The sequence below is a fragment of the Zonotrichia albicollis genome, chromosome 14, assembly GCF_047830755.1.
Source record: "Zonotrichia albicollis isolate bZonAlb1 chromosome 14, bZonAlb1.hap1, whole genome shotgun sequence".
NCBI classification, from domain to species: Eukaryota; Metazoa; Chordata; class Aves; order Passeriformes; family Passerellidae; genus Zonotrichia; species Zonotrichia albicollis.
The window spans coordinates 12,226,011-12,246,010 of record NC_133832.1 but is presented as its reverse complement, the minus strand read 5'-3'; the positions used below and the strand labels follow the sequence as shown (position 1 = coordinate 12,246,010).

General features: G+C 42.2%; 1 protein-coding gene and 1 long non-coding RNA gene across 9 annotated transcripts; one reads left to right on the top strand and one right to left on the bottom strand.

The window, feature by feature from the left end:
- Nucleotides 1–1,758: 1,758 nt before the first annotated feature.
- LOC113458933 (uncharacterized) lies at nucleotides 1,759–19,134 on the bottom strand. 8 transcript variants are annotated; one of them, XR_012582630.1, is made up of 9 exons: nucleotides 19,074–19,134; nucleotides 18,892–18,999; nucleotides 16,262–16,422; nucleotides 11,916–14,788; nucleotides 9,023–10,521; nucleotides 8,760–8,875; nucleotides 6,431–7,149; nucleotides 3,167–5,131; nucleotides 1,759–2,753 (listed from the first exon to the last, which is right to left on the bottom strand). It is a non-coding gene; the product is annotated as an uncharacterized LOC113458933 (long non-coding RNA). The 8 variants fall into 8 exon arrangements; XR_012582627.1 differs by having other exon boundaries at nucleotides 1,759–5,131; nucleotides 9,023–9,128; nucleotides 10,410–10,521; XR_012582626.1 differs by having other exon boundaries at nucleotides 1,759–5,131; nucleotides 6,070–7,149.
- Nucleotides 6,255–13,983, top strand: ESX1 (ESX homeobox 1). Its single transcript, XM_074551440.1, has 5 exons — nucleotides 6,255–6,483; nucleotides 6,590–6,803; nucleotides 6,882–6,927; nucleotides 11,417–11,703; nucleotides 12,584–13,983. The coding sequence occupies exons 1-5, from the start codon at nucleotides 6,384–6,386 to the stop codon at nucleotides 12,807–12,809; spliced, it is 873 nt and encodes a 290-aa protein (XP_074407541.1). The 5' UTR covers nucleotides 6,255–6,383; the 3' UTR covers nucleotides 12,810–13,983.
- Nucleotides 19,135–20,000: the final 866 nt, after the last annotated feature.

Below are 20,000 nucleotides of genomic sequence, written 5' to 3'. Positions count from 1 at the left end.
GGGTGAAGGAATCCCTGGGGCAGCCAGGACATATCACCTGTGTTAGACAGTGAGCTTCTACTCTAAACCAATCTACAAGTGCCAATATCACAGCAGAAGATGGAAGCCAAGAAGAAGGAGAAAGGCTGGATGCCATCATTTCTAAAAACTATTATTGGGCCAAAACCGCAGTCATTCTGTGCCATTAGTTCTGTATAATTGAGTCAGATCTGATTCTGTTTAACTGTGTAACACCAGTTACATCTTTAACAGCTACATAACTACTCACCACTCTGATATTCTTCACTTGCTTCTCAGTAACTTCAAGATCAGACTTTGCAGCAGTTCACAGCTGCAGGATACCAGGGGGTCCTGGAGCTCTGGGCACACCCAAGTGTGTCTGCAGTAACACTGCAGCCCATGGCAAAGATATAAAGCTGAATACTGAAGTCTCCTTCAAACCAGGGTCCTCACCCTGCAGATGACTTTCCATAATGCTTCACTATAAAGTTTTAAAAAATTCTTCCCTGAGGGCATCAATATTTCCAAAAAAACACATTACCACAAGTGGCATTATGGAGTCCAAGAAAATGCAGCACCTTTACAGAGTTAGAGCAACCTGCAGTAATCTGGGGTGTAGTAATCTCTGTTGCTATTCCTCTTCTCATCTCTAGAGTGCACATAATTTCCACATTTGCACATCTAATGTAAATGCTGTGTAAAATCTAGAGCCAAGCAGGCTAATGGATCACAAAATGAATGAATTTCTGTTGTTGAATCACAAACCTGAAGAAGAAGTAAGGGAAAGGGGAAAATACACCAAAGAAGTAGTAGAAAGGGGAAGATACACCAAATGACACAAAGATTTGCAGGAAGTGACATAAAAAGTTAACTACTCTAAGGTAAATATTCCTAAGATGTTCCTTCATGTGTATATGTAAAAATCAATCCACAGAGCATATACCTAACTGTATTTCACAATTCTGCATTCCTTGGCTATTGGAAAGCTGTGATAAAATCCAGCATTTAGCCTTGCTTTAGAAAGTTATTTGCTTCAGGTCTGTCTTTTGACCTAAGAAAACCTTTTATTTCACACCACTTCAGGTAACTTCAGAAATCTGACTTTATTCTGTCCCAAGATGCTAAGTAAAATGAACATATTCAACTTCCCTCACTGTCACGGGCAGTTTCCCCCCAAACTTTCTTCACATTTCTACATGTGCCACAAGAGGGAGCGCAGAGTTCACCTTCCTGAAGCTCTGCCAAAGAAGAGATGAACTGTTCAATGTAGTCGCAAAGTGTGACCCAAGTCAGGCGTTGAGAGTGGTTTTGTACAGCACATTTTAATATTATAAATGGATAAACATCAACTGTGTTTATTCTAAATATTATTCTAAACAGACCCAGCTTTCCCAGAGATAATTTAGTAGCAAAGAGTGTGTGACCATTCCAATTTCACATATGAATAAATGATGCATGTAGAAGTGGTGATTTGTGTCAAGGACCAGCAAAGGAAGAAGGAATGTGGTCCTCCAAGTCTAGTCCAACATTGATAGTCAGCCTCTAAAAAAAGTAATTTGAAAAAAAAGTAATTTTCACTCTAGGAATATGCAAACATGATAGAGGACTGACATCACTAGGAAATAGTAAAATAGGAACCCTTAAACAGAGATAAAAAACGGGGGTTTAGTCTATTATCTAGCACTTTCTAAGAAAAAAAAATTAGTATTGCATCCTTTTTACTTATTCTTGGTCTTCTGGGACCCTGGGTGTTACCAGTTTTTGCTCCATAAATGCAGAGTCTAGAAACTTTGAGATGTTAAAACATACTTTTTTTTTTTTTTAACCTTTTAGAAGAGATGAGAGCCTCATTTAATTGTGACCCCAAAGGAGTGGCTTTGGCAGATCCAGTAAATATTAATTTATCATAACAGCACTGCTAGAGATACCTGTGCACCAAGGAGCTCTTCACTTTTTACCTGAAGGGTTTGAGAAATAACTACAGCAGCTGCTGGGAGAGCACCCAGTGCAGTATGTTTAGGTCATTCCAGGTATCTTGCAACACTTTCATGTCACTTCAACAGAAACCTCTTACATACCAGCCTTTCAAGAACTAACTATCTATCTATCTGTCTATCTGTCTGTCTGTCTCCTTCAAGAACAACTGTACAAAGGGAAGACTGAGGCTCTCCACTTGTCTGCATAAAATCAAAGGTCTGCAGAGGGGGAAGGAAGAGATCTGGAAGTGAGACTGCCAAAAGATTAGGATGAGGACACAAGAGAGGGGCATCTGCTCCAGGTGGGTTGGTCAGAATGAGCACAGTGACAGCAGTGGCTGCCATCTCAACACAATGCCTTCTCCATAGTCAGCAAATTCCAATTCTTATCTTATTCTTCTTTCAACTAATATTTTATTGTGCTTTTGAATATGCAGCACAGAAAGGGAAGCTGAATTGCCATGTACTGCACACACACATTCTTTTCCAAGCAGTCACGTATGCCTCATCAGCAAAAAGCACTTACATTATTTTCACAAGTTATTAACTGAAATGGGAAACCAGCTTACTGTGATTCCGTTACAAAAGAGTTACTGCATTCTGGTGCAGTTGGTATAATAAGTATCAATTGGCTTGAGAGAAACCAAGTAAGGCTGTACCACAATATTCAGTCTTGCATTTCCCCAGTATTTACAGGATTGCCACACACAACCTAGATCTAATCCCATAAAACGAAGGAGAGGTGCTGATCTTCAATTCATGCAGATCTTCAGGCCTCTGTGTAAAACAGAAACAGAATGAGAAACCAGTTGTGTTAATAAGAATATGAACAATCCAAAGAGGTATACTGGCATTAAAGGTTTTCAGCACTTTTCATCTGCCTCCTAGGACATCAAGCACAGTCAATGCAGAGCTCTCATCAGAATCACTTCTGCTTTATCCAAGTCTTGCACTTAATTCTCAAGTTGGTAGCTATTTTCCTTCTTCAAGCCAATAAAGATCCATGCTGAGCTATCAAACCAACTCCTTGGACTCAAGAAATTTTTCCTGTTAACCTCATCACATATTTAATCTCAGAACTTTTTTTTAATGTAGATATGGACAGGATTGTTTTCTAAGCCTAAATATTAAACTTCATTAACGTACATTTATATATTTAAGGCAGTATAAAGAATGCTGAAATACATTACCAACATGCCAAGAGACATTTCAAGCACAGCAAACACCAGTGCCCCTCATGCAGTTGGAGCTCTTCTGTCATCCACAAACAGATGCATATTCTTCCCTTCATCTTTCCAACACTCCATGGACAAGGTGAGCTTTGTGATTCATCTCTCACATTTTACTTTGTATGGGAGCCACAGAAAACCAAGAATGCAGTAGCAATAAGATTGGTTAAACACAAAGTAATGAAAATGTATTTAAATCACACTCTTTTAGGGCATTTTTAAATGCTATTATGCAGCAACTATAACATAAGTTGCTCAGCTCATGACAAGACACAATACAAATCCAAAATAACAACTCAAACATCAGTCAGCAGTGTAAATGTGGCCTGCCTGAGGACATCTGAAAAATACAAATGTATTGTGGGTTGGCTTTGACTAAACACAAGTTGCCTACCAAGCTGCTGTCTTCCCTCTTTGATAAAGAGGGGAGAAAATAGGATGAAAATAATATTGGGCTAAAATAAACACAGTTTAATAATGCAAAAGCATAGGCCAAGCAGAGAAGCAAAGGAAGACAAAAGATTTATTCTCTATTTCCCATTAGCAGACCATATCCAGCTACTTTTGGGGAAGTAGGGCTTCAGCCCATGCAACAGCTGTTCTAGAAGACAATTTTCATAATAATAAATGCCCTACACCCTTTTCCCTTAGCCTTTATTGCTGAGCAGACATCAAATGCTCTGGGATACCCCTTTGGTCAGGTGGGGACAGCTGTCCTGGATCCTCTCCAGTATGAGTCTCATCCACCCCTGGCTGCAGTCCTTCAGGAACAGACTGTTCCTGAGTGGGTCCCCCATGGAGTCACAACTTCTGCCAGCAAACCAACTCCTGCACTGGCCCCCACAGGGTCATAAACTCCTTTGGGTACATCCACCTGCTCCAGCTTGGGGTTCTCCCTGGGCTGCAGGTGGATCTCGGCTCCACCATGGACGCCCACAGGCTCCAGGGCACAGCTGCCTCACCTCAGCTTTGCACCACAGGCTGCAGGGGAATCTCTGCTCTGGCACCTGGAGAACCTCCTGCCATTCTTCTTCACTGACCTGGGTGTCTGCAGAGCTGTTCTTCTCATATTCTCACTCCTCCCTCTGGTTGCAGTTGCTGTTGTGCAGGTTTTCTCCTCTTCTTAATCCTGTTGTCCCAGAGGTGCTACCAGCATTGCTGATGAACTCAGCTTTGGCCAGCAGTGAGTCCATCCTGGAGCCAGCTGGCATTGGCTTGTTGAATGTGCAGGAAGCTTCTCACAGAGGCCACCCCTGCAGCTCCTAACAGAAGCTTTATCTGCTGTTGTTCATGGATTTGGTTTGTATGGAACACAGAAGTAACAAAAGTTAGTCACTTCTGGCTTCTGGGAGATCCCACTGGAATTCCTGGGCATGCTCTCCAAGATGCAGGGGCTTCTCTTTGACCATAGACACATGTGCAACTGTAACACATTTGTAACTATATAACAAATTTGTCACTGGCTACTTCACATCCAGGACATTCCTTATGAAGTTCTGACAGTTTCTTTAGTCAGAGGAAATTAGATCACTCAAATCTTGTTTCCTGAAGTTGACAGCATTTGGTCCATAGGATGCATAGAGTCATTGTTTTTCCCAACACAAATGAGTCCCTAGCCCTTTGAACACAATTAAGGGTGAATGTGGCAGTCTCAGCTTTAGAACTTAGGATCAGGATATGAATAGGGCAATAAACTCGGAAATGTCAAGAAAACACCATGTTAAAAAAAAAAACCACCTTCTCTAAATTTTGCTGGAGTCATCTTTCATACAAGCACCTTACTTTTTCAAGAGTTAGCATCACAAAGTGCTGTCCCAAACCTTCTCATAGAGAATGCCACAGGAATAGGTTCACAAAGGTATTGCCCCAGGCCAAACCAAATGGTAGTGAAAGGAATGAAGTCAAGGTCTGAGTCAAAGAAGAGCCCTGCAGCAGAACAGAGAGACAGCAAGGAGCTCTGTGAGTACAAAGATAGAAGCACTAAAGCGGTCACACAGCCCCAGTAAGGTGAGAGGAGAGAAGGAAAAAACTGAAAAAAAATTTGCCTGTGGGCTGCAATGCCAGGAGTAACCAAAAGATTTTTGACAGGTCACAGCGTCAGGAGGCATTTCTGCACTGACAGACTCTATGTCTTCAGCTAGAATGTAAACTAATCCAGACTTGATATGAAGACAGAGAAGACAGAACTCCACCACTCTTGTTTCAAAACTTAGATATAAACATACAGATTTTTAAATCTTTGCCTTATTTCTAATCTAAATTTTTCTGGCTTCAGCTTTCAGCCACTATTTCTGGGGTTTTGGGGTTCTTAGCCCTTTTTTGCTGTACTCTCTGTAAGACTCTCTAGAAAGTAGTATTTCATTCTTATCCCCAAAATCAAGATCTCATTTTGTCATTTTGTCATCTCATTTATGACAGTCTCTATCAGTACACTACGGTAAGATCACCAAACTGCTGGAAGTCTCCCTGTGCAGGAAATCATTTCCAGGCCTCCTGTTGAGGAACCATTGCTGTAACAGCACCGACAGCATCATTACAGCAGGAGTGGAATTAGAGATCTCTAGGAAAAAAAGACTCGGACTTGCACAGGTTTGTGCACTTTCCCTTCACCTACTGGCACACGGTACTTTGCAAGGTCAGCCTTAAAAAGCTGAATTCAACAAGTGTTAGGTCATGAGGAGCAATAAAGGTGAACACTAGTGACTCTTCTCCCTCACTCCTGGGTCTGAGCAGGGTCGCTCAGCCCTCACTGCTGACCCATCCTCACCCTTTGAGGAGCACTAAAGGTGAACACTGGTGACCCTTTTCCTTCACTCCTGGGTCTCAGCCGGATCCCCCAGCACTCACTGCGGACCCACCCTCACCTCTCGAGGAGCCGGGCACGGCTCTCCCGCACCGCGGCGAGCACCGGCACAACTTCACCGCAGCCGCTCCGCGCCCCCGAACGAGGCTTCAGAAAGTTACGGCCGGCCTGCGGGAGCGGAGGGAGCGGGCGGTAGGGCCCCAGGGCAGCGAACGGCTCTGTGCCCGCCCGGGGGAGGTGGCCCGGCTCCTGCACGGCGCGTCCCACCCCCGGCCTTGACGCCACGCGCTAATGAAATGCTAATGCCGGGGCGCGGAGCCGGGCGCTGCCCGCGCCCATAAAACGCGGCGCGGCGCGGGGGCCCTGCCCGCAGCCATGCAGAGCGCGGCCCCCGCCGCCCCGCCGGCCCTGCACCTCCTCACCTCCTACTTCATCGACAGCATCCTGGGCCGGGGCCCCGCCGCGGGCCGGCACGGTGAGGGGCGGCGGGGAGGGCGGCACGGTCAGAGGTGGCCCGGCGAGGGGCGGCGGGGTCGCTGCACGCCCGCCCGCCCCAGTAACTCCGCGGTTGTGTCCCTCAGGCGCGGAACGCGCGGAGACGCCGCGGCCCGGCCGAGCGCGCAGCCCCGCGGAGGAGCCGCAGGCGGAGGAGCGCGAGGAGCGCCCGCCCGGCTCCGAGGCACCCGGCCCGGTGAAGAGGAAGCAGCGGCGGTACCGCACCACGTTCAGCACGTTCCAGCTGGAGGAGCTGGAGCGCGCCTTCTGCAAGTCCCACTACCCCGACGTGTTCACCAGGTAGCGGCGGGAGGGGCGGGCGCGGCCGGGCCGGGGCGGCGGGCGAGCTCCGGCTCTAACTGAGTGCTCTTCCCGCAGAGAGGAGCTGGCCCTGCGCCTTGACCTGACGGAAGCCCGGGTGCAGGTGAGTGCCGGAGGGGACGAGGAGCAGGAGAGGGTTGAACACGGCGCGTTCTCCCTCTGGTTCCGCCGGGCGAGAGCGGAGCAGCGGCGGCGCCGAGAACGCGTCCTGTCCGCGGCGGGTGGTGCTGAAGGGACGGAGGACGGGGTACGGCACAGCCCGGGCGGGGAAGCGGCGGCTCAGGGACATTCCCCGGCTGCGCTTCACTCCCGCTTGTGCTGCCGCCTTCATGGGTCAAAAGGCAGGAATAAAAAAGGATAAATTAAGTTTGCTAACAGAAAATGAGGGTTCTGTGGGGCATTCAAAGTTATTTACTGAGGCTGCAGAGTTAACATCCTTATCTTGGTCTCACTTAGCTCAATAAAACTAAAAACGCTTCTAAATGACCAGTTAAAAGAAATTAAAGATAAATTTGACATTCATATATGACAGTCAGGTCCTGTCCAGGAGAATTTTATGCCCAGCTGGGCTGTGATTGCAGCAATGCCTGTAGAACTTCAGCCTGCTTAGACAAACACTAATCCCTTGTAGGCTGCAGTTTGCCTAAACTACAAACTACTCTTAGTAACTTCTCCTGACTCTATGCACGCCTGCTTAACAATATATCTTAAAAACCCTTTTCTTTAGATTCATCTCTTCATAACCTAGAAATCCCCTTTTTATACAGAAATTATAGCCTAAAAAAAAAAATGTTCCAAAAGGTGTGACGGCTTTCAAGTATTTATAAGCTGCAAATGACAATTGTACTAAATTTGGCTTGTGCTGTAGATCAGATATTGACTGTTCCAGCACAATTCTGGGTGTGTGCCTACTTGTGAAAGACTGAGAATTGGTGCAGCTGCTCAGTGTGACAGTCCTGCTTACTACTGCAAAGCTTTGATACTGTTAATGCCAGATCCTAGTTTGTACACTTTGTCATTACTCCAGTCACTGGATCTGCAATGGTTCACACCACAGTTACAGTCTGTAAAACTGTAACTTTTTTAGCTTTATATGCACCATCTAATATGCACCATCTTCAAAAAAGGCATTAGACGTATGAATGATACTTTGAAATTGACTCAAAGAATACTTAGATGAGTTTTCAGCTCTCTTTTGTGGACTTGGGGGAAATTATGTATCCTTCACTCTTTCTAACACCAACAATGACTAAAACCTCCAGTCAGTGACATGCCCCAATCTCTGACAATTGCACATGGCATCTAACAGTGAAAAAGACATGGGTGAAAAGTTGTTATTTTAAATGTTACTGTCAAATTCACTTTGTGGGGTACATATTCTGCAGACCCTGTGAAGGAATGATGCAATGGCACAAGGCAAAGAGGAACTCATCTCCTAATCACTAATCTAGAAACAAACAAACAAACAGACAAACAAAACATTTGTGTTTGATGTAGCCAAAAAGGAATTTACAAGAAAATTAACAAGAGTTGATGCATCCCCAGGGGATGGAAGGAGCAGCAAAGAGCTGTTCCTGGTAAGTCTTTGACTCCCTAATCTGTTAGGTCTTAACACAAGTGTCCTGAGCACGGAGCACAGAGTCAGCACAGTTGTGTAGTGTGAGTTTGCAGTGCAGAGGGCCAAGCCCCAGTTCCTGTCCTGTGGGAAACTGGGCTCAGCCTGGAGGGAAGGGGATGTGTAGGAATAACAGCAAGGTACTGTACTTTAACTACCATAATTACCAAATACTTGTCCATGCTCATTGTTAGTCTGTAAGGCATTCTGTGTGAAATGAAGACTTGCAACCCTCTCCCATGGTACCTGGCTAAATCAGCTGACATGGAAAGTGGCATCTCTTTACTTAGTCAAGTGTAAACTCAAGAAATTAATCTTACCCAGTGCAGTCAGATCATTTCTTCACCTCAGTGTGTTTTACAAATGGAGGTTTGCTTCTCTGGGGAGAAACAAGCTGAAATGGGTACCAGCCACTGCATTGCTCCTCCTTTTGAGTCTTGCATGAAAATGAACAAATAAGAAAAAAAATGGCATGAATATATGCTTATTCCATCATCATTTCAAAGAGATCTCCCTCATCCAACACCCTCCTTATTTACTTCTATAGAATAAGGGGGAATTCCTTCCCAATAAGATTCCTTACCTTGGGAAAGACGTAGTCAGAGAGTCTGCAAAACCTTGTCATAACCTGGAGCCACGTTGGGATCACTCTTCAATAGCATCTGCATCTGTTGTTGCCACTCATGTTTCTCATTATTCATATTGTTAGGATGGGAAGAAAATAAGAAAAAGTTAAAGGACTCTTTTATCTTGTTTAACGTGAGGAGTAAAAGGTTTCATGGGTATTCCATTGCCATAAACTGCATCAGTTTTAAACCACTGGCTTACAGATATAACTGATCAAGAAATCCTTGTCATATTTTCTCATTACAGTCCTCTTATTCACTTACAGCAGAAACATGATACAGTTATGCACATCTATGTATCTTTCTAGCATCATTAGGTATTACATCAATTAAATAGGATACATTTTTTACAGAAAATTACAGCAAGAAAGCAATCAAATTTTACCTGCTCACATTTTCCTTTATAAAAGACCTGAATCTCTTGTCAGATATGCATGATGCTACTAATTGCAAATATAATCTGGGTAATATTTAGCATGCAATTCAAAACTTAATGGTCTAAAACTCATTCTTGAGTATTAAGTAATACTTTTTTCTAGAGCATTTTGCCATTGATATTACAGTCATAAAAATCTTAAGACTGGTATAGCAGTTTCTTTTATGGTTAGTTTGTCGCTTCAGAAGTGTCTGAAAATAGAATAAAAGAAAGTTAAGGCTTTTACTGGAAACAAAGAAAAACTGCTTAACAAATGGTTCAAGATGACTAATCTGAATGTTAATGACTATATTGTGTGCAGTAAATTTTGTCAAAAAGCTGTTTGTCATGTCAGTCTAAGGTATGAGGCATTGATCTGCTCCTGTTACCACTTGAACTGATGGGTTTGTACCAATAAGGAATGGAAAGCCAGCTTTTTTCTAACAGTAATTATTAGATATCTATGCTGGTATTTCCTTCCAGTTTAAGAAATACAAAATCTGAGAGACAATTAAATTTTGGAGTTAAGCCCAAAATTACCTGAAGCATTAAAAAAACTATTTTGTAGTCAAAGTGCATGTCCGAGTGATCAAATGGATTTGCTTTAGGATGGAGACAGCAGAAATGCAGACATTTAATTTTGTGTTAGGCTTCTTTATGAAGAACAGATAGAAGAACAGTGCTACCATTTAGTAAGGACATGAACACTCTTGCAGCTTTATCCTTTTTAGGAAAGGCTGAATCTGCATATCTCAGTGTGAGACAGTTATTGCCTTTTCAACTTGATATTTTTCATAGAAAACACTAAAACCTTTGAGTTGGTGGTCTTCTCCTGTGAGATCTTAGGTAAGCTCCACTTACAAATATTTGGGATTACTGGTTAACAGGGATTTAAATTAATCTGATCCCAGTAATTTAGTTTTCCTTACCAGACCCTTGTCCTGGACTGATAGTGATGGAGTATCTAGGCATAGCTGCCTGGCATTTCACAGGTTCAGATATCCCTTTGTAAGACATCTGACTATTGAAAGCTGATGGTTTCTGGAGGAAAAACCAAAGAATGAGTCTTGCCACTCAAGAATTCCAAGTAACAACTTCAAAATTTTGATGTTCTGATTTTCTGATGAGCGCACTTCCCTCTGCCAACTGCCTGTGAGCGAGACACTTGTGTTACACACTCAGCCTGAGGGGTGCAAATCCCTGTGCCAGGAGAACAGCAGCTTTCCAGTGTAAATATTCTGCATGCAATGGAAGGACTGGCACAGAACTTCTTCAGCTGGATCCTGAGAACCCAGAGCAAGTGCTTTGAAATTGTGTCTCTGTCAATTGACAGAGAGAAACAACATAAGGCTCAGGACAGCAAGGCTGGGGCATGCTGCAGCCTTGTTTGGGGATCAGCGCCCCGGTGGGTGCAGGGCTTTTCTCCCAAACACAGTTCATGACATTCAAGCACCTGAAGGTAAGTTACACTGCTGGAAATGGTCATAGGGCACAGTTGAGGTAAAACAAATTGGTTTTTAACCTCAAAAACCTGTTTTTAAAATGCTGTAGATGCTATTTAAAACTTTTGGAAAACAATTTTTGTACTGTATTATAATTGCCACCTCTTGAATGGCCTTGTTGAAATTTAACTTTCAATAAATAGGTTATGAAAGGAAGAATGATCATTTTTAATAATTGCTCTTGCATTTCAGTTTAACTTATGGCTTTAAAACCTTCATGACTCTTCAGTCAAAGAGTAGTCAAATTTACAGTATTAAAAAGTGATTTATTTTTCAATAAACCCACTAAGGCCTTTATGAAAAGATCTTTTATATTAAAGAAGTGGGGTTTGGTTTAACAGTAATTATTTTGCCATATCAATACATGCTGTAGTATCTGGTAAGACAAACTGCAGAGTAAGTTCAGCTAATGCCTTTATAATTTCTTGTTGAAGGTCTGGTTCCAAAACAGAAGGGCAAAGTGGAGGAAACGTGAAAAAAATGAAATTCTGGGGACTGTTCCAGGAATCTCCTTAACGCACCCACTTGGTCTGTTTTTGGATGTTCCACTGAGCCACTCTCCCCTCCTGGATCACACATGGAGGTCAATGCCTCTTTCCACATTGGCTGTGCCATCCATGTCCCCAGCTTTTAGTCCTTCAACCTTGGGACCATTTGGCCTCAGCAGTCTCACCTGGACTTCTCTCTTCAGAAATCCTATATTAAATCCACATTTTGGAAGGTATAGAATAATTTTTTTTTTCTAAATCTCAAAACTGTTAAAAATGTTGCTTTTATATTATTTTGCTACTCGCATGTTCTCAATAAACTTACTAAAATGGGTTAGTTCCTGTGTAGGATCACTTGATTAGGAACAGCTAAATTTGGGTTTAAGTCATGCTAATAAAATCTTAATATGTAATTGCTTTTTCAAGACAAATAGTGCATACTTACTGGAATTTTGGTCTCACTGAACTCTAGTCTTCATACAGGCTGCTGTGACCTGTGTGGCTGCAGCTCCATCCTTCTCTCTTACTCTCTCTCAAGCATAAGTGCATTATATATAAAATACATAAATACATTATATATTATATGTAAGTATATATATACATACATAAAAAATATAAGACAGCACCTTTGCTGAAATTAGAGCTTGTATCTTAGTACTACATTAACAGACAAACAAATGCTTTTCACATGAAATCAATTGATCTGAACAAATTGTCTGCATAAACAGTTATATAAATTGGCCTTTTTATGAGGTGGTTTATTGCTTTCACAGAACAGGCAGATGTACAGCATCCAAGGTTTGTTGAGAAAGGATTTAGCATGAGGGGTTCAGCAAATGGTTTCTGGTTTAGATATTTGCATGCCATGTCTGATCATCTCTTGCTCATTTTATTTTAAAGTGGTTCGGTTTTTTATTTAGGGTGGGATTTTTTGCCTTTTTTTTTTTTAAGGGCAAGACTACTGCAAAATAAAGCTAAAAAAATGTACATTTGGAAAAATTTGGAATTTTGGAACTTTTTTCCCTAATACTTTGTTGGGGGGAAGCTGCAATTCAGTATTTGTTCTTCAAAACAATTCTTAATTTGGATAATATTGACTTCTTTCAAATACAGGTTTCTCAATGCTTTAAATCCTCTCGTGACAACAGCTTCAGTACTAATGAAAGCTCCTGGACCCCCGTCAGACCCTGTTCTCACTGCCTTCACTGATCCAGCAGCAGTTGAAAGGAAAACGTCAAGCATTGCAGCACTAAGACTCAAAGCGAAAGAACATTCAGCACAAATCCCTCAATTAAACCTCATCTCCAGTCTTACAAACACTAACAAAGAACTTTGTTAGGAGCTCTCCCACAGACTACAGCCACGGAGGGGAAAGTGAATGCCTTCTCCAATAAGTAGCTCTCATTAGAGAAACACATTTAAAAAAAGAAAACACACACACACAGAGCTGTATTTCCTGCAGCTTCAGTAACAGACTGAAAGGAAATAAACCTGCTAAATATTGTTTTCCTTCATTACAACATGAAATCAGGCAGTAAATTGGCTTGTATAATTTCTTGCACTGCAGAAACGGAAGCAGGAACTATCTCATCTGTGTAAATCAGGCTAACATGTATCTGAAGCTTTGAAATCACCGAACTCACTCGAAGCTACTCCAAAGGTTCAAAATTCTTTGTAGGAATAACCACTTTTCTAAGCAATTCTTAACTTCTCAGGAGGAACTCTTATATGCAGTACTTGAGAATCAGTACACAGTTATTAACTTGGAGACCATGCTTCATGTTGAAGTGCAAATGCCAGTGAAATATTGCATTCTAGACAGACTTAGCAGGAACGAGATGGGGACTATTTTCAGTATGGGTTTTTGATTCAGAATTAGGTTTGTGTAAAGAGTACCTTGTTTCAAATTTTAAAAAAGTTTGCTTTATGTTCAGGGTGTCAGTGTCTTAACTAAGAAAGTTTAACCTCTGTACATGAACTGTATTCTGTGAAAGTAGGTTAGCAGTGTGCAGTAAATTGTCTGTAGCTCTCTGTGTATGTATATACTTGTCAATCAGTAGCTTATAGCTGTAAATATGAGGTTGCTGAATACTTTTAGCAAGATTTCTGGCACACCTTACCAGACCAGTAAGTTAACAGATTACTTGTATATTTTGAGACATTTCATGCCTTGAGTAGTTTCAGAATGTAAATGAGTACTCAATGTGTTCAATTCTTCCTTGAACCAATGTTGAAATGAGTGAACAGAGGCCTTACTGAGCAAGAGTCTGCAGTTCATCAGAATCCTGGACTCCATGACATTTTAAAGTCTTTGCTGAACTTCCCCATCCAGGACATGGGACTGAGAACAACTTTCCACAGGTCTGATGCTTTAGTGTGAAGTGAGGATATGTACTATCCTCCTGGTGCTGTAGTGAAAAGCAAGGACAGGTCATCCTATGCTCCTTTGGCAGCTCACTCGCCTACCTCACAGGGCTGTTGTGAGGGCTCATTAAACAAACACACTGTGCAAATGGCAGAGTGATATAAGTGCTGATTTTTGCTTCACAGCAACAAAAGAAAGGCCAATAGTTGGCTGCACATGGAGATCACCTTTCCTACACCTGTAGCAGAGGTGTAAGCAAAATCTGTTCCTGTGGTTGATGGGACAGCATGGAACTCCTCCACTGATGCTGCGTGTTTTCTCAAAACTGTCCTCAAACACACTTACACTGAAAAGATTTTGTGTATTTCAGAGCTTCTTTCTCATGGCAGGTCTAGGCCTACCCTTAAGACTGCACAGTTGAGTTCTCAGCTAGACTTTGAGGTGCAGAGCTCCAGCTACATCACTGCTGCTCCTGGAGACTGCACCAAGCTTGTACTTAGCTCCAGGACACAGAAGGAAGTTTGCTGGGTCAAAGACAAATATTCATCACTTTCCACTAGAGTAGAAGTATTTCTGTTGGGTTCATAGACCTCACTGGGAGCACAGGCAGGAGGAGGTGGTGGTATCTCAGCTGCTGGGAAAAGCCAGCTCCCTGCTGTTTGTTTGATGCACTGTTTGTCCATCAGCAGGAGGCTGCGGAAGTGAAGCAAGCAGGACCTCTCACACAAAGTTTGAGTGTGTTTCTCCCACAAGAGCTATTTGCTTCCACCAGTCCACTCTCATGGCCCAGGCTGCCAACTGGCAGCACAACACTCAAGTGTTGAGTTTGTTCCAAATAAACCTTTTAAGTAGGTTAAAGGCTTGAAAACTGTCATTACACAACTCCTGTTCTGTACAAGCTTCTGTGGTATTGTTCCTTGCCACAAGTGTCTCTCTCTTGCAATGCAGAGGTTCTGCAGGAAAGGAGAGTCACTGTTTCAATTAAAGTAGCAGAAACTGTCCTGCCTTTGCCATAAGTCATTAAGAAAAGAACTCTGCAATAATGTATTTTTGCCCAACTTATATTCGTAGACAAGTTCAGCAGAAGCAGCATGTGAAAAATAAGAGCTGAAGGCTGATGTAATACACTGCATAAAATACCAGGTCCTATGTTATCAACAAAATCTTCATCACTGACCAGAGGGCCTATCTCACTCAGGTATGGGGAAATCAAATTCACAAGCTAAATTTTAGCAGTTACATCAGAGATAACATTTATCTATCAACAAAGCTTTTCCAATAGTTATGGTTAGAAATAATTTCAGGGACAGCAATGAAACACACAGAGGCAAGTAACTCCACTCATGTGCATGACAGTCCTGCCAGAGCTGGGAGCTGCTCCCTCCACCCAGCACCCTGAGCCACTTCAGCACCAGCCTGGGAACTGCAGGGTTGGACAGCAGGGCTGGCTCCCAGGCCTTGCCAGTCTGGGCGCTGCTCTGTCCTCATTCTCCTTACAAGAGGACACGCTTCTCCAAGCCATCCTCCTCTCCTGCTGAGAGCACAGCCTACTGGGCACCACTCCCTGCCAGCTGTGAACTCCTCCCAGCGCCACACTGAGGCCAGGACTGTCTCCTTTGGTGCACACTCCTGCATGGCTCTGCAGCTTCAAGCTGCTGTGCCCAGTTTGACAGATGGCAGAACAGCAAAGGTAAGTGCATTGCCTGTTTGGTCCTGGTTAAGGAGAAGCTGTCAGCCCTGTGCCATCTGGGCAGAAGACACTGTCTGCAATCATCAGCAGCTCCCAATGGGTACAGCTAGAGAACACAGCTTCCTGATGTTTCATCTGGGTTTGCTTTGAAATTAAGAGTTTTTCTTTAAGGTGATTTCATTTTTTCTGCTTTAATGAGTCCTTCCAAGAAATGTCCATTCTTTCCTGTGACTTGAAATCCAGCTGTGAGAGCTAATGCTATTATGATAATAAATATGCAGAGCAAAACTTGAAATCAGCTTAGGAACCACAGTGCTCATAACTAAAACTCAAAAAGTTTTATGTGTTAATTATTACTACCTTAAAATGAAATATCACACCAAGGGCAGAAAGCTTATTTATTCAATTTGTTTAAATTTTAAATAAAGAGGCTTAATTACCAGCTTATATGGATATAGTACTAAAATTCCATTTCAAAAAATTTTGCAGATATATTAATTGAAAAACCTTCAGCCTAGTGTCATAGTTGCACATGGGGTCAACTATTTGCTATTAATCCAGCAGGGACATTTGCTTTCCTAGTCTTTCTCAGGGCAATGGGGTCTGCAGCCTCCCACATCCTGAACAAGCCATTTTACATGTGTCTCACACTAAACATTGCAATTATTTCCTGACATTTTATCTTGCCTTGTGCAAGAAATTATTTAGTTCTAATTTAGGCAAAGCCTGCACTGACCTGGATTGAGACTGCAGGATATGTCCCTATGCCTCTCTTCTGAATAAAGAAATGTTGCAGCCTAAATCTTCTCCGGGTGACATCAAGACTGTTTCCTGGCACAGATTTCAACTGAGGCAGTCCTGAAGCCCTGGTTGTTTTATTGGGTTTATCTGATTTTCCTGAAAGCAAAAATATATGGGAGGATTTCTAAAGCCACAGAGAAATTTGAATACAATCCCAACCCAGCCATCTTCTATAACTACTGAGGAAAAAACTTCTCTCTTCAAATTAAACCTCTTGACTTTCCCCTCCACATCACATTTTGAGGTGCTTTGCTGGAAGATCCTGCAAGCATATTAGTATCTCTTCAGAAAACATTGATAAATATTTCTATTGGAGGACTCATATTTGGCTAAATTGTCAGATTTTTTCAGTTTGCTCTTTGGTTCAAGTTCAGTTCTGGTGCCATAGGATGTTGGATAAATTTCCGTATTTCCAGTGACATTATATCATCAGAACCTTGCCTACAAAGAGTGAATGATTTTGTTGGGGCAAAAAAAAAAGGAGAATAATAGGCCAGGTGTTTGAAGAAAAGACAAAGAAACAAGCACAGTAGGGTGTTCTGACTCACAAATCTGTATTGAGAAGGAAGTATTCATGAAGAAAATTAATTTAAGAAGTATGTAGTTCAGGTTTTGAGCCCATAAGTTCCTTTCAAAAACAGATTAGTGATTAAAAACTTTTTTAGTCTAGCAATCTCTTAAACAATTAGCACAGTAATTGGAAAGGGACTACAAATTCAAATCTAGATGGACATAAAAGACTTTCCCCATAGAGCTTTGCCTTGGTTTTGTGGGTAACTGGCATGCACCTGCCTTTACCATCAGTGGGACTGAAATACTGAAGAAGTGCTCTGAATAGGGATACAAATGCCCCAAACAGTAATGCCATACAAATTACTTAATTCATGTAAAGTAGAAGTAATTGTATTGATTATGAATGTGTGAGTGACTCCTTTATTTCAGGTTATATGAGATGTAAGCCACCAGTTTTCAATGGGGTCCTTGCTGCAATTTTGCCAACCATAGAGTGGGATGTTACTTTTTTCCTTAGCTTGAGCAGTAAGTGCAATGCACTGCCATTTGGAAACAGAGATCTGCTGAATTTAAGCTAAACCAGGTAAATAAGGATTTCTCTCCTCCAGCCAGGTAGTAGTTTTGCTCTGCTTCTTCATTCTGTGAAAGATGCCTGCAATCAAAGGAAAGGGAACATAAGGGAGAAACATCCCCAAACTTCAGATGTTTTTCCTCAAAGCAGAACCTTTTTTTCCCCTTTTTGATATTGTTGTCATAAAACACCATGGATCACCAGATAAAACCTACACTGCCAAAAGATAAGAAAAAGCAGGGAGGGAGGAAGAGATTGCGCACAGTGTGTCCCTAGCAATATAATTACCTAACAGCAAATGTCTGACCTATGGCTTCCCAGGGAGCTGTATGAGAGCACATGTGGGAAATGCCTGTGATAATACACACACATCTGTAATTCACTCACTGCAGCTGCACTGCCACCCAAAAGACACAAAAGGCAGCTAAGGACAGGGCCCTTCTGTGCACCTTAGAGTCAAGCAGTTCTACACAGGGACTCTTCAGAAATCGAGCTAGTGGGTTGTGTCAAAGCCTGCCCTGATTTTGGATATCCCTCCTGCCCCATCCAGGCCTGAGAACAGGGCTGTCCTTGCTGCAGGTGGAGGAGCCACAGCACAAGGCAGCTCAGGCAAGACTTCACAGCAGCTGCTTGTCTTCTCCTCAGCCTCTGGTCACTCTGCCCTTACCAATTAACTACTGAGTTTACCCAAAAATGGGAAGAAAACCTGGAAAGAACATCATATTCTCTATTAACTTCATTTATTGGCTGCAGCAATGTTTCCTAGACTTCAGCTGGAGAATTGCCCCGTGCTGGCTGGTGAGAAGCCACTGGAAGATTGGGATGATCTTGCAAAGTCACACTGGTTGAGTAACAAAACTTTTACATTAAAAATATAACTGAATGGAGGATTGTTGGTTTGGCTTGGTTTGGTTGGGTTGTTGGTTGGGTTTATTTATTTTATAAAAACTATCTCATCAGAAATGACCTGCAGAAGAACTAGGACAAAATATCTGATGTTACAGATAAAAACTTCAGCCTTTGGTGTGAGCAGCATAGTGACATTATTGTGAACTAAAGCAGAAGCAAACAAGACAGCCTGAATTACAGTTTCATCTGGTTCAAAAGGGTTGCTAGTGAAATGTATTTAAGGGATCTGCTAAAGAAAAGAATACATTGCATTTTGTAAGCACCCAGTCACAGCTAGAGATTTTGACAAAAGTTGACTTTCACACGCAATTAAACACAATAATTTCAGTTTTCTAGTTTCATAGAAGCTGATCCACAGACTGCCCTATCTCCAGGGTTATTTTGTACTGATAAAAAATCACGGGATTAATGTTTGTGAAAGAAGACAAGAAAGGACAGCATTATTATAGCCTTATTTTCTATATATCCCAAAGTGAATATAGGAAAAGAAGTGAAGCAGGCTGAAATGTTAATGTATGAGAAGAGCCTGGAGACACTCTCATCAGTAAGTTATCAGAACATCTCAGTCTTACCTCTGTTTGTGCTCTCTCAAACTGAACTAGTAGAGAAGTTGCTGACAGCAGCAATAAAGTTTTCAGGTGATGTTTGGCACTGTGTACATTCAGCTTCTTTGTACAGAGCTGAGCAAAGAGAAAGCAAAGCAGTGAGGGGGCTATGTTTGGAGAACACAGGAGCAAATGGGGGAGATTCTTACTTGCTTCCCAGCTCAACAGCAGGGTTTCTGCTTTGGGACTGTGGTGAGCTCTAAGCTCAGCCCTGGCTGTAAAACAAATAACCTTCCCCAAGCAGGGTGGATGGTAAGTACTAAGGACTGCCAAGACACAGCCTTGAAGACAAAAAAAAAGCAGCACCAAGCATTACTAGAGCATTCACAAAATTCTCAGTTTAAAAAGAACCCAATCTGCATTTCAATTTCTCATCCTGAGTCTAAGAGAAGGCAGCAGAGAACCTCATTTATTATTTCCAGCACAGGCATGGCCATTACTATTGACTCTTACAGAATTCTACCTTATGAAGGTGCCATTTCAAATATTTTCAAAACTAACTGTTCCCAAGACAAAAATGCATGGCTATGTTGCAGACAAATATCTGAAATTATCCACAGCCTTACCACTGAAGTGTTCAGCAATTTTGCTTGTAGAGGAGCACTTTGGTCAGAGAAATAAAATGCAGGAAAGGCCATTCAAAAACCCCAGTTTGTTTCTTAGACATGCATGTCTAGGGAAAACATACCTGACAGTGAAAGACATTTTGATTATAGTAGCCAATCTAAAAGCACCTTCAAAATCCCCACTGTTACTACTTAAAAACTACCTATTTACACCCTGCTTTTGACTAGGTGGTCTCTGTTCACTGTTATATCTTCCTGGCATCCACTCCAATGTTTCTTACAGAACCTTCCTGTACATTAGGAATGAATTAATAAAAAGGTCTATTTCTAGAATGAAAAACAAACAAATGAACAAGAAGAACAAGAAAACACCTAGTTCCACACACACAGGGCAACAAAGGCCTCAGCAGCCTGTGGAATGAGAGCCATACATCACCTCAACTAGAGCTAAACCAGCTCAATGAGAAGATCTAACCATGCTGACCTGAGACTTTCTGGTCCCACTGATGT

Coding starts and splice junctions, on each gene's coding strand:
- ESX1 (XM_074551440.1), top strand. CDS start 6,384: ATGCAGAGCGCGGCCCCCGCCGCCCCGCCGGCCCTGCACCTCCTCACC. Junction 6,484..6,589: donor CCCCGCCGCGGGCCGGCACG/GTGAGGGGCGGC, acceptor TGTGTCCCTCAG/GCGCGGAACGCGCGGAGACG. Junction 6,804..6,881: donor TACCCCGACGTGTTCACCAG/GTAGCGGCGGGA, acceptor CTCTTCCCGCAG/AGAGGAGCTGGCCCTGCGCC.